The sequence below is a fragment of the Seriola lalandi genome, unplaced genomic scaffold (genome assembly GCF_002814215.2).
Source record: "Seriola lalandi dorsalis isolate HSWRI2012SDOR001 ecotype SW California unplaced genomic scaffold, Sedor1 jcf7180002054144, whole genome shotgun sequence".
Lineage (NCBI taxonomy): Eukaryota > Metazoa > Chordata > Actinopteri > Carangiformes > Carangidae > Seriola > Seriola lalandi.
In genome coordinates this window covers 487,786-502,106 of record NW_019524697.1, presented here as the reverse complement: position 1 = coordinate 502,106, position 14,321 = coordinate 487,786, and the positions used below count along the sequence as shown (strand labels likewise).

At 41.7% G+C, this 14,321-nt stretch overlaps 2 protein-coding genes across 2 annotated transcripts in view; both read right to left on the bottom strand.

The window, feature by feature from the left end:
- The window catches only part of nbeab (neurobeachin b), a 100,651-nt gene extending 97,464 nt beyond the window's left edge, over positions 1 to 3,187 (bottom strand). The window contains exons 1-3 of the mRNA XM_087173265.1: positions 3,170 to 3,187; positions 2,904 to 3,072; positions 650 to 1,088 (exon numbers count right to left, since the gene is read on the bottom strand). Coding sequence (XP_087029391.1) covers positions 650 to 1,088; positions 2,904 to 3,072; positions 3,170 to 3,187 — 626 coding nt within the window. The remainder of the gene's footprint in view (positions 1 to 649; positions 1,089 to 2,903; positions 3,073 to 3,169) is intronic.
- Positions 3,188 to 5,200: 2,013 nt separating this feature from the next.
- LOC147819278 (neurobeachin-like) overlaps positions 5,201 to 14,321 on the bottom strand; it is an 83,061-nt gene continuing 73,940 nt past the window's right edge. The window contains exons 15-26 of the mRNA XM_087173264.1: positions 13,499 to 13,561; positions 12,993 to 13,090; positions 12,467 to 12,559; positions 10,451 to 10,559; positions 10,274 to 10,355; positions 10,035 to 10,158; positions 9,031 to 9,223; positions 7,864 to 8,865; positions 6,712 to 6,929; positions 6,291 to 6,444; positions 5,963 to 5,971; positions 5,201 to 5,413 (exon numbers count right to left, since the gene is read on the bottom strand). Coding sequence (XP_087029390.1) covers positions 5,201 to 5,413; positions 5,963 to 5,971; positions 6,291 to 6,444; positions 6,712 to 6,929; positions 7,864 to 8,865; positions 9,031 to 9,223; positions 10,035 to 10,158; positions 10,274 to 10,355; positions 10,451 to 10,559; positions 12,467 to 12,559; positions 12,993 to 13,090; positions 13,499 to 13,561 — 2,358 coding nt within the window. The remainder of the gene's footprint in view (positions 5,414 to 5,962; positions 5,972 to 6,290; positions 6,445 to 6,711; positions 6,930 to 7,863; positions 8,866 to 9,030; positions 9,224 to 10,034; positions 10,159 to 10,273; positions 10,356 to 10,450; positions 10,560 to 12,466; positions 12,560 to 12,992; positions 13,091 to 13,498; positions 13,562 to 14,321) is intronic.

The window sequence follows — 14,321 nt, the reverse complement described above, 5'->3', positions numbered from 1 at the left end:
GATTTTCAAAACCTTATCAATCATAGGGGAAAGGGATCACAGGGATCTGAAGCTTTGAAGTCCCTGCAGGAGCAGGTTTGTAAACTCCCAAATCCAGACAGATTACTGTGTGGTTTTATCTAATCCAGGAATGTAAATAAACCGCAGCAATGCCACAGTGCTTCAGAGCCCTTTTCAAACACAGGAATTCCTTGCCATGGGGGATGAGTAAAATACAAGTGGCCTGAAATGAATAATGTGTCGCAAGCTACTTAGAAACCATTAGCAGTATACTGGATCACTAAAATAAACCCAGAGGATTAACATTAGCATTCTGCGGTAATTCTGAGTGATCGTGCACACGCACACGCACACGCACACGCACACACACACACACACACACACACACTTGTGTTTTATATTAAGAACAATATAAAACTTGAGTTCAGTTAAAGGGCAATACTGGAGTTTGGGCAAGTTTTTGTTTCTTACTGTAACTACTAATCATAAAGAAATAACTAGAAACCAGTGGATTCTTGTAATGGTTGGAAGAATACATCCATAAACAGCAAGTGTTGCAAAATGGTTAACTGTGATGAAAAATGTACATGACTGTAGTGAATGGGGCTAAAACATGCAAAACATCTGGTACAAAATGACACTTCCTCACCTGTCAAAGGAGTGAAACTGCATGGGAAGCATGGCTTGGGCCTGAGCTTTAGAAGCAGGGTCTGGGTAGGACACAGGCTCCAGCCCAGCCTCCATTCCCTCCACTGGAGCCGCCACCAGGCTCTTCAGAATCTCTTTGACACTGATGCCCTTGTTGGGCTGGCTAATGCTGGTGATGGAGGAGGTCTGTTTCAGTACCTCCACACTGGGTGGGTCGGACAGACTCTCCTGGGACTTCTTCACCTCTGAGGACAACGTAGATATCTGCTCACTCATGATGAACGGCCCTCCAGCGCTGTGGTCTAGGTCAGACCCATAAAGGACACTGGCTACCTGTTCTTCTCCGATCCCAGAGTCTGTGTGGGGAAGACAGCTCTCCATGTGGAGGTCTTCTGATGGCACAAGATGGTCCTTACTGCTGTCAAATGCTAGAGGTGTTTCTGTAGAACACACACACATTTACACACAGACAACAGGTACCTAAAATAATCGTTGTGTGTCAAGTTTGATTCAATTCTTTACAAATATTTATTACAATTTTCCTACGGAAAAAAAAAAAAAAGGTCCCACAACCTAAAGTTATTAAATTAACAATAATGTGAAACAAATTTCACAAGTTAGACCATCCAATGTTCGGTCCTTTTACTGGATAAATGAGCTCAGTGGTTAAAATAGTCTGAATAATAATAAATAAATACATTTCTATCACTCCCTGTACTACATTGATCAACATATTACATATATTTATCATTATTAGTCTGCCTACTAAATTAACATAATAAGGTTTATCCAAAGAAGAAAGAAATGGAGATTTTAAACGGAGTAATTTGAGGCCAGTACCACTGACTAAAACTGCATTCCAAAGCTAGCTATACATCCCTAGCCAAAGAGTAAATTTAGCATGTGTAGAAAGAGCCATGTGCTAACACAGCTTCTTAGATCTCTCTCCAGAAGCTCTGATCCTCTGGTGAGATTATCTCTCTGTGTTTCTTCTTCTATGCTAATAAAACATGAATCCCTTTCTTCAGCTTCCTCCTGCCTAGAGCCTTGGAACACACATTTATTGAACTGCTTTGAAACAGTGACAGAGGAGTCAGATAGCTGCTGTATTATTATTGTACATAATATACTCTATACTGTCTTCTTTCCTGTATACATAAGATGTTGAGTGTGAACCAAAAACTTTACTAAAGTCTGCAACATCCTGTCGCTTCATACAGTTAAAATCCATTGACAATATAGCGATCAACTTGACCCAATAAAATGTTTGTCAATGCTGCTGTCAGCTTGCACAGGTGCCTTTCTAGTTTGATTTCTGTTCATCCTGACCCAGTGGTTACCTAGATGCAAGTCTGGCCATATTAATATTCATCACATGCCCCCTAACGAGGTCAGCAGGGCCTGATTTAGCCAGCAAGTCGTCTGGCTTCCTGGTCCATCAGACAATCGTCTGCCACATGCCGTCTGGAAAATTCCCCCATTTTCTGGTGAAATTTATGAAGGCGGCAGTGTGCCTCTCTCCTCCCAGCAACCTCTATGATCCCATTCTCCTCTGGTGGATTGCTTGCCTAATGGGCACTGACAGATGGGGCTGAAAATAGCAATCCTGGCTCCACTGCCCCAAAAACCCACTGTAGTTAGCCAGCATGCTGCTTCCTTCACATCTCTTGACTTCTCACTGCTCATCTCCTCTTTTTTCATTTTCGGTGTGTTCCTACCTCTTCAAATTACACATTCATATTTCCTTTGGCCTCTCTCCTCTTTCTCTTGTTTCTTTTATTCACTTCCCCTTTTGTCTGAATGGAAGTTGATAAAGTATGCTCGCTCAGGCATCTCGTAAAAGCAAGTTGGCAGTGCAGCAGACATTGTGTTAAACCTTTGTAGGCAGCCACTGATTTTCCTTTCATGTGACTTAATGTATGATTTATGACTTGAGGCATATTCTACCTTTCATTTCAGAGAGAACGATGATGCCTATTCAAGTTCATGACTACCATCTCCAGCCCCAGTCTCTGTTTGCTTCCACATTTAATTCTGAGCAGTGCAATTAGCAGAGTTCATGAATAAATCATAGGTGAGCCAGTGGAGTGCAGAACGGGTATCCCTGCTATTTTACTGAATGAGCTCTCAGCTCAAGCTGGCAGCAGTTTATCAGAAAGGGCCGAGGACACTTAACATTAATTTATATCAGCACTAGCTAAGATTAGTGAGAAGGAAGAATGGATGGAAGAAAGGTAGAGCACAGCTGTCAACACCTGTGCTGGTTGGTGAGGTGATCTCCTGACGTGCGCTGCGGACTGACTGGCTGCTTATCCGGGCAGTCTCACGTTGGGGCTCCAGGATGTCGCGGTACTTGGAGACCATGAGGACAGAGATGAAATACACCACAGCTAAAGCCAGGAACTGGGCCTGCTTGCTGTCATCCTGTGGAGAAGAATCAAAATATGGTTATGCCGCAGTATTCAGATGATCTTCACATAATCACACAATCCACTGCTGCTGCCTTAAATTCTTCTGTCACGGCAAATGAAGCTTGCATAGAGCATGAAAACACATTCAAAGTTATGCCTTTTACTCTAACATATTTCTTATACTTGCTTTGAAATATATCCATTCAAACGTTGTAGGTTTGTGTTCAACAGACAGCAGCTCAATTGACAAGGGTACCTTTAGTGTTTCACCTGTTGATTGAAGGGTGTTACATTGCACACCTGTTTGTCTGGAAAAAATTAATCCTATTTCCATCCTCTCTACCCGCAGCTAAGTCTTTGTGACAAACACATGCATGTCCCGAACATAAATACAGCGCACATACACAGACCCACACTCACCACATCACGAAACACCACAGCGCGCAGACGATTGATGTCCACATCCTGCAGAAGGCGATCAGGGTCCTTGATGGGAGACAGGTTACTAGGGACAAGCTCTATGGCTGTCTAAAGCAAAAAGATAACACAATATGACATGCTACTCTGTTCAGTCAAAGCTCAGTTAATCGAGTTTTTGCTATTACTTTTCTTTTTACATCATTTTAGAGATCAGAAGAAAGAGGACAAATATGGAATTGAAAAAATTGAATACAAAGGAAAACTGATTTAGCATCACGAGTCCAGTCACATAAGCACAGGGAGTGTTCTTCCAGTAAAATGCACTGTATAGATGATTTTTTTTTTTAAAGTAGAAGCACAGAAACCAAAGTTATGACATCACATCCTACCTTGCTGGAAGTCACAGCATTTAGCAGGATTTCCTGAGTCTTGTTGTTGTTGGGAATGGAAGACTTATTTCTGTGTCTCTGCCTGCACTCCAGACAGTTCCTAACAGCCACACAACACACTGTACACACACAGATATAACCCCCCCACACACACACACACACACACACACACACACACACAAAAGTTTGCATAGCTATCCTTGGAAGTTTGCATTGACTTCCATTCATTGTGGACAATGTAACCCAAACCCTAACCCCTAACCTTAACCTATCCTTTGATCCCCATAAGGACTAACGGTCCCAACAAGGTCGTGTTTATACCAGAAAAGGTCCCAAAAAGGTAACAAAAACACTTACACACACACACACGTACAAAACATACAAATGGGCTCTCATTTCAGAGTTAAGTGGAAATTAACTGTTGATAACATGCATGACCTCTTTAAAACTAATCAGTTATCTATGATGACTATTTGTTCCAGGCTGCTGGGAAAGACACTGGGAGTAAAATCAGCAGCCAGACTGATTTCACACTGAAGCCAGTGATGAGAAATTGTATGTTTGCAACAAGGACACTGTGAAGTCTGAAGGCCCATCCCCCTATTTCCCATCTCCCCCTGAGCACAAGTTGGGAGTCAACAAGCCAGCAAGCACAGGCTCACACACACAGACCCACAGACCCAAACAGATATAGATCCAGATGCACTCACGCACACAGACAAAAAGAGACACAAATACACAGTTTCTATGACTGCTTTATGTATCAAGTTATTCTACCAAATCAACTGAGTTTTGAGTTTCACAGTTAATTCAATAAAATTCACACTGTACTAATGCTGAATTTTGCACTCATCCACTTTGCATTCAAATGTAATTCATCTAATCTTTATTATGTATACAGACTCAGTCAAACACACACACAAGGGTAGAGAGGACCTCATGGAGTCCTATGAGATGCACCAATGACAGACACAAAAGCTACCATTTGCAAAGAGTACCTGATTGCACTGCAAATTATTCTCTCTGCTTGTTATGAATTCTAAAATGATGATCGTGTCACTTTTTACTGCTGGAAACTGCAGCAAAACACTGTGCACTCTCCAATTCAGCATACAATTAGCAAAGGACTCCTAAATTAATTAGCTTTGCTGATCAAACAGAGGCTTTTCAGGGATTAGAGGAATTATTAGTGTGTGAAGAGAATACTGTCATGGCATTTTCTAGCTTCCATCAATTTCCCAGTGTAAGTGGCAAAACATGCATTTTACCTACGAAAAAACTATATAAAGATACTGTATTTGGTGCATTCCCCCCACTGACTGACATTCAATTCTACAGCAGCAAATATACCATGATGATCTCACCAAGCCTGAGGCACTGCCGCATCAAGCCACCAGAGGACATGTTCTTCTCAGCCTCAATCTCACTGAAGTTGAGGGAGCTTGAGAACACCAACACGTCGACCATAACCATGAGACGGGACAGGAAAGTGATGGCGGTCTGTGAGGACATCCCCTGCGTTGCCTCGATGTTGTCCAACTCCATCTTACACAAGAAACAAGGAAGATACCGAGCATATAAAACAAAAGTGCACATGTACAATGTCCTTTCTCCCACAGTCTAACCCGCAGATGTGATTAAAAGTTTTGCTTTTTAACAGAAACATGAAATAAGATATGGAAAGAGGGGCATATCACACATATAAACACAGTGGTGGGTGCTGCTGAATTTAGGAGAGAAAGACTCAGTGGTAGGTCAGGAAAAGGGCAGGATTATTATTATGCGAGTTAAGTAGGATCTCATCTCAGAGGAATCCATACTATCCAAACTGAAGAAATTGGCAGAGAGCTTGATCTGAATTCAGCTGACTGTCTAACTCCACCAATTATGTTTTGGGGGTCGACACTTTTTTGTTAGCTCTCTTATGTGGTGATACATTGAGATGTTTTTAAAAAAATATTACAGAACAATGCCATAAGTGCTAGTTCAGATGGATAACAGATTTCAAGATCCATTAAGTGAGCATTAAGTACAAATTAAGAGAAAAAGAGAAAGAAATTAAAGAAGAGAAATTAAAATAGCATAAACACCTACCTTGGCACTCTAGACATGCACAGATAAAATAAACAAAAGAAGATGATTAAAATCAATTTCAATTCAAGACTGCAAATTAAATCTGATAATTACAGAAGGGCAATAAAAATAAACATGAAAGACGCACAGGGAAGTTAATTACAGACATAAAAAATGTAATTGTACCAAAGTACAGTCTTCAGCATTCATTTTAGCAGAGTTAAACTGAGCAAATAAAGGTAACCCCACGTCATTTTCCACACACAGACAACTATAGTCCAAGCACTTATAATAAGCTACCACTAGATGGCATTATACCCCTTCAGTGGAGACAGTAAGGTGCACTTACAGAGGGAGAGGTGGCCGCTGAGAGAAGGGGCAAAATCCCTCCACAAGCGATAATGATGTTGTCTACCATTTGTGAGATGAGGTGGATGGTGTTGTGGACAAAGATGATGTTCTCATTACTATTAACAAAGTCCATGACAGATTTGGTGGAGTGGCTGCAAGGAAAGGTGGGGGAAAAAAAACAGGATTATTATAGGTACAAACATTTTTCACATTATATAAATCATTGGGCAATTTACTGTGGAGTAAACAAAAATAATTTATAGGTTGTACATAAAAAGCCAGATTCAATATATGTCAAAAACATCAATAAAATGTTGTAATAGTTCTGATTCAGAAGGGCAATCTGAGTATCACTGCAAGCACCGTGCTCACCCTCCCTTTTCTGTCTCTCTCAAGCACACATAAACCACTTCACACACCTCCTCCAGACATGGACGTCACTCTCCAGTGCAAACAACAGGTCAGTGAGCAGTCTCTGGTGCACGGCTGACCATTTGAACTCCGGGATGCGGAACATGGTGGTGCGTGGGCCAGGGCTGAACTGGCGTCGCTGTTCCTCTGTCATGGGCATCCCCCTGAAGCCCAGGTCCACACGTATGTCCCGCTCCATTTGAGTGGCTAGACGGCCATGTAGACTCTGATGGGAGACCAACTAATCACTCAATTTAATTAATTTGGCATCACATACAAAATCACTGTCCATCATGAGATATTGCAAACAGACTAGTTGCTAAACCGGTTCCTCTGTCAAGATCAATAGTGCAGCTTTAATGAGATATAATACTACCGTCATACCATTCACTGTGAAAGATGAATTGCCAGATTAAAGTGATTCCTCGAATAACCTCACCTGCCTGTGCTTAAAGAAAAAATACAACAACCTCTAAACATAAGATGAATGAGTCAGCAAGGTGTTTGCGAAAAATCCTGTTTAAAAGGCAGCAGCAATGAATTGAACATGAGCAATTACGCAACAGGACAGCAGGGTTTAAAAATAAATCCTACCTCCCACTGGCCCTCCATCAGTGACCCAGTCTAGGCAAAAGAGCCTGACCTCTGAGAAAGAGCACATCTCATACCACAGAAAGGGGAGCAATGAACAAATCCCAGGTGATTGTTGCAGAATAATGCTTTGTCTATTTCTGCCCTTCTGTTGGCTCAGCCAACTATTCCAGCAACCCAGTTTCCCGAGTCTCAGAGGGATGTTGCCTGATGTGCACCAGGCCATTCTGTCCCCATTACAAGCAGAGTTGGGGAAGAGAATGATCCCTATGGGTCTGATAAGATAGAACTCTTCACTAAAGGCCAACATATCCTGAAAATGGCAAATGGTCTCCCTCCTCACTTTCCACTCTTTGATCCTGGCGCTGCTATGTTTCAAGATTCATGATTTCTACTGTTATATTTCCCTCTGATAAATAGCTTTCAGGTTATTTTGACTGTGGTGAAGTCAGCGAACTTCTACTATTTTTTTCACGAGTCTGAAAACGGGAAGACTGTTTTGAGTTGGATGTTACTGCATAATTCAATTTACATGGATGAAGTGCATGATGATTCAGCTTCAGACAAACCTGTGTGGTGGCTGTTGTCTGAATCTTCTTCATTTTCTTGTCTTTGCCATCATCTGATCTCTCTGTGTCAGAAGTGTTGCTTGTTGCATCTGCTGTACTGCTGGTCTTACTGGCCGAGGGGTCCCCATCAGATACCGCTGCAGCTGTGCCCTCAGTAACCTCTGGGCTTTTGTAGGAGGCCTCAGCCTCAGTACCAGCCACAGAGCTGATGCCCTCCAAGGCTGCCTGTAGTTCAAACTCATCCTTCTCCAGGATACTAGGTAAGGAGCCAAGCTCAGAGCCACCTGTCATGTGAGTTAGAAGGCCCAGTTCATCACTGGCGCTGGTGTGCACTGGAGGCTCTGGGCTGGGCAGGACCAGAGGCTCAGCTGGACTGAGATCAGGCAGTAGCTTATCCTCGATGCTGCCTGTCACCTCGCCAAACAGGAAGTTGTTGCTGCTAGGGATACTATCCTTGTCATCATCTAGCGTAATGAGCGGGGGTGCATTTTGATCATCTATGCTGCCCTTTAGCAACAACATGCTGTTGGCATTACTGTTGAGCTTTTCCACAGCAGCACAATAAACATTATCCAACAGAGAATCGACCTCCACCAGCGTTCCATTCTCAGATACTCCCAGAGTTTCAGAGGATAACTCCATATCATCCAGTTTAACCTCAGTAGCCTCCACCTTTTCAGCCTTGATGTCCACAAGAAGGTCATGAACTTCAACCCTGACCCCATCTACTGCACCCCCCGTTCCACTCAGAGCCTCTTCAGGCCCCTTTCCTTCAGCCAGCAAGTTGCGTGAGTCGGCACTCTCATAGTCCGTCTCACTCTCAGGTGTCTGGGAGTTATCATCAATTTCTCTGATTGCACCCTTGATGCCAGAGGCCTGAGAAGACAGACCAGAGATGGTACTGACCAACCCTTTCTTCCCTTTCTTAATATTCTCCTCCTCCTGGCGCTGGTACTCTTCATACATCTTAGCCAAGTACTCTTTATGTGCCTCATATGTCACCTGTAAAAATGGCAATATTGTAGGCGATGTTAGCCACGTATCCCAACGAGTGGGAAGATCAGTTTAGAAGAAGCTTAACAGTTAAGATATGACAGATAAGATAAAAATGCCCCACTCAACAGCAGAGGTCAGTGTTTCTTCTTTGTTGTGCAGTACAGTGCTCACCTTAGAGTGGGCTATAGAGAGTGTATCCACCCACACACGCCATCCTCCCCACTCATACTTGATGGCATGGTAGAGAAGAATTCGAAAGATGTTGTACACCATCTCAGTGATCTTCTGCTCATCTGAGTTTTTAGGATTGATGTAGCCAAGAGAAAACATCCAGTCCTGCCATACAGAGCACTGAAGTAGACACCTGCAATACACACATGACTATACAATCAACAAATAAAATCTGCAGCATGTGAGACAAATGATAACAGTTGAGTAGTTAGTTTAAGAAAACTCTGATCCTCTAACCTTTTGCAAGTTTAACATTTATAATTGATGTTGGAGGCAGAAGCAATCATTTTTCGACATTCTACTTTGAGTTTTTCCATTAAAATCAAAAATTATTTAAGCCAGCCAATCATTCTTTCTGCCTCTCCTAAACATCTTTCATTGTGCCAAAAGAGCATACAGGGCTATTTGGCATTTGCTAGTCCCATTACAACAGATTGCTTTGATCATTTGGCCGTTGATATATTCATTTGCTTGTTTATTCAGCAGCTGTATCTCACAAAATAAAATAAACAGCCAATACAGAAAAGGGGCAGCAAGTAAAAAATTTGTGTTTTTTTCTCCAATTCAACAGTTTGAGTTCACAAAGAACTTCCTGCCTATTAACTTTAGGCCAATTATGTTGTTGATTTAGGTCAGTGGTTTCCTAAGAACTATAATTTAATTGCAATATGTCTTAAAGTGTGTTTCTGTGTGAGTATCAGAAGGAGAGGTTGGCTGTGAGAGTGAAAAAGAGAAAGCAGGAGTGAGCATCTGTCACAAACTGTCACAGAAACATCCACTGGGGAACATGTGCATGTTTAAGGATGATTTAGCATCAATATGAGTCTATTAAACATGGCACAAGGAGAGGGAACACAGAGCCTTTTTAGTCTTTTCATTGATACATTAATCAACAAGATAATTGATGGAGTGGGTGAGAAAAAGGTGGTTTAAGTCCCGCTCACCGTCTGTTCTCTCGGCTGTTGCTGAACAGTTTGATCATGTCTGAAAGGAAGAGCCGCCGAACCTCCATCAGCTCTGTGCTGGGGGCAGAGTTCTTCAATAAGGTTGCCAGCACCTTGAGAATCACTGATGTCACATGCACACAAACACAAATATATACGCATATTGTCAATTTTCACAGAGAACAAAATACTTTAGGAAGAATTAAACTCAAAACAGATATGACACATAACAGGCTTACTTGGGTTCTGAATCTTGACAGTGGAGTCAGGCTCAGGATGAGGTTTGTGAACTACCTGTGTGCACACCTGCTCTGTCAAAATCTGGTGCAGGAAGTAGTGAGAGGACACCAGTCACACAGTCTGTACAAAGACACCATCAAGATATTGGGACATTTGAGAGGAAACTGTGTTGGTACCTCATACAGAGTGTTGTAGGTCGTCACCGTCACAGTGTTGGTGTGCAGCATGAGCCTCTCTCCCAGGAGAGTAAAGAGGCTGTGTGTGTGCATGATCTCCACCTTCCTCCTGTGGATAAACACACACGAACACACACCGAGACATAATGGTAAAGTGGCTTGTTTAGAGCTCCCTAAGCCACTGAAAGGATCAGTGAGTGCCGTCAGCTTGTTTCCCTATTCTCACCCACAGGGAGCCGGGCTCTGGAGACAAGTGTCAGGAACTGCCTGCTGTCATAAATTGAGGGGAATTTCGTTGGAGGTGTGTAGGATAACGAAGTTCCTGTCACTAGGAAGGGCTCCAAATACAACAGAGGCATACCACAGGTGAAGAGGTTCAACAGTGACAAAATATTTCTGCAAACAGCATAAGGACTGCTGTCATAATGCTTAGCCAAAGCTGCTCTACTCTGTTGCCACTGCCTCAAGACGAGTTGGGACTTTCCTAATAAGTCTGCAATTTTTTTTGTATTTTGCAGAGGCTGGAAAATTGTATATTTAGGATAAGAGGAGCATTTCTCTCAACTGCATAAAATGTGGAAATTCTGGGGGAAAAGGTAGACTAATGGAGGTGGAACTTGTACAAGTCTGCTCTGCCAACAACATACAGTGGGAGGTTGAGCGTTGTTGTAAATACTTTCAGCGTAAGTCAAGATAAAGTCACTCTGAATATAGCTTAGATCATCAGTAAAGTTCAAATGAAGGCACGTTGTTTAAAATATGAAAATTGGATGTATGGTATTCAGTGAGAAAACATGTAATACCCTTCTCTTAGAGACATAAAGCAATCATACAGCAGGAGGGAAAATTTCTTTCAAAAATTCTAAAACTAACATGTCATACTCATTATGTTATTTTTATCTTTAGTTTTATGTTAATGGGTGGAGCAAATACAATTATAGGGAAAGCCAGAAATTTGGGCCAAAGAATATGTTCTGCCTTTGCTCTCTCATATGCTTTTTTCTTTAGTTTTCCTCAACCACAAGCCTCCCAAAAAACTGTACAATACATCTGTATATTAAATCACACAACATCTGTACATTACATCATGTGATTATCAATGCAGAGAGAGTTATCAACATCTAATTTCATTGAGCTAATAAATATAAAATGACAACATCAATCAAAAAGAAAGAAGAAGAAGAAAGAAGGCAAGAAGAAACATGATTAATTCTTTATGAGCTGCACTAAAGCTCATAGTGAATTACATTGTGCTTTAAAATGAATGAAAGCTATTAAAGTGAGGGGCGAAAGCAGGCTTTCATAAAGCGCTCATGTCCCTTGAGGATATAGGGCTCTGGGCAGTCTAGCATAGGCTTACACCTGCCCTTTCTCCCCATTCAGCAGGCACAAGTAATACCACAACACCTGGTGCTCCACCACTGTGAGCCCAGCACAACCCCGATATCTTCTTCATCCCACCCTACATCCCACATTTTGAATCTTAGGCTCTCATTCTCTCTCTCTCTCTCTCCTTTCCAATGTGCAGCATACACGGGATATGCTGACATCCTAGCAGATAGGTTGTAATTTATTTCACTCTGCGGGACAGTAACTTGGACCTCTTCCACCCATCTCTTAGGTGAAATAATGGCTCGAGGGAACAACGCCAGGAATTCAGGTGTTGTACCAAGAGGTGTGGCCTAATTTGCAAAAATGGCATCCAGTCATAAGTTTTTGACTCTTTTAATTGTGCACTTTTTCAAACGAGTGAAAGGAACAGATCTATCATCTCTCTGAATGTTAAATGTGATTTATGACTTTTCAGTTTCTATCTAACTAGCCTGTTGTAATGTTGCTAAAACAGACATTGTATGGAGATGGGAAAGCAGAAGATGGCAAAACAATATACAATAGTTGACAACATTAGACATGCATTAGGCACCTGTTCTTTAAAGCATTTGTCAGGATGCCATTCATTATAGTTTAAGTGTGTAATTACAGTCTAATACACAGCTATAGGAAGGGGTTACTTACTTGTGGCCCAAATGCTTGAGAAAGTACCCAAGGACTTTGAGGGATTGTACTCGAATGCTTTCACTCTTAGAGGCCATGAGCTTGTAGATTACCCTGGAATAGACACAAGCAGCGAAAGCTGTGCAAAGTCTTGACAGAATAAAATATACTCCTGTTGATGAAAAGGCCCTGCGCTGGTTAGCTGACAACCACTTTCCTTCAGAGTGAATTTACATTAGCATTAAATGAATGTCCCAATGAAAGCAGCCGCCTTTTCCTTAGAACCCACAAGTAGTACGACACTGTGTGCATTTATATTTTATAGTATCACATGGGGAAGTTTGATCATCCGTGTCATATTGTGAAATCAATATGTTAATATTGTTACTTTTCCATGCATACTTTATTTCTCACTGAACATATGAATTATTCACATAGGCACACAGAAGCAGCGCAAGCGTTAGGTGCTTAGGTTTATTTTGTGAAATCACCTCTCCACTTTGTGCGCAAACAGCGGAGGGATTGTGTCTTCCCCTGAGGGGCTTACCGTATTCCATTTCTCTGGTCAAAAGCAGGGATCATGGAGGCTGGATGCTCAGACATTAGGGCTACCACCAACTGTAACACATCATGCAGATTCTCATCCTGTAGACAAATCAGGAGAGAAAGATAATGGGAAAAAGATAGGCAGACAGAAAAGGGACCAGATGAAGAGAGAGAATACGTTTTTTGTACTTTGCTCAGACTCTGTAAATGCAAATCCAGTGAAGACATTAAGTATGTGTCTTCCAATTGTATCACCTGCAATTGCTGAATACACCTGGGCACCTGGTAAACCTTACAACAGGGGGCAGTGGCTGGCTACTGCACAGTGAAAAGTGCACTGGCAATGGAGAAGATTAATTTATCTTGGTGATTAGTTTAAATGCTGGGAAAAATAAACTCCTAGAATAGCAGCTCTGAAAATGAAATGTGACCTTGAAGCCTAGTGCAGCAAAGTGGCGCACAAACACACAGAGAATTCACTCAGAGCAGAGATAGACTCTCATGTACCTCATGCATTGTTAACAAATAGTTTAGGATGCTCTGCAACTCATCCTCCTTCACACCTCGGTCCTGCAAAAAATGCAGAAACAGGAAAACAGATTAAAATTTGTGATAAAGGGAAAGTGATTGGAAAAGCACTGCACTGCATTATAACTGTACAGCATGTCAGCCAATGTTCTGACAAAGAGCATGACATTATTTTTCGTTTTGGTACCTTTACATTGTACAGATACTAGAAATTACTAGAGGAAATAACACCAAGTGCTATGGCATCCAGTGTGTCAATTTTTATTGTTGTATTTAGACTGGTTGTGCAATTGATATACCTGTGATGAGAATTTTGCAGCAAAACAAATCGAACAGCCAGATAACTGTTGTTTGCCTAAGAACCTGGTTCCGCCAGGTGAGAACATGCAGACTCCAAGACTATCTTTTGTCTAGTGTTAAAATTCCTGTTATTTCTGCCATGCCCTGGAAAGCCTGTTATAGAATGTGGAAGGATAATTATCTGCAGAGAAATGGCATGCTGGGATGTGAGCAGCAATGCACCGACTTAAACTGTGCAGTGCGAAACCACCACCTAGTTAAATGTGTAAAATGCGGTCTCGCATTCCAATACTATTGATATTGATTAGTCTATCATTTAATTTTTTTTAATAATTTAATTCATTTAGTCATTCAAAAACCACAATGAGGACAAATACCCGTCAAACATTTCCAGAGCCAAAAGTGATGTCTTAAAAGAGCTACCCTTGTCTGAACCGGTCAGTAAACCCAGAGGCAACATCAATTTGTCTAATTTGAAAAGCTGGAACTCACAAATGTTTGG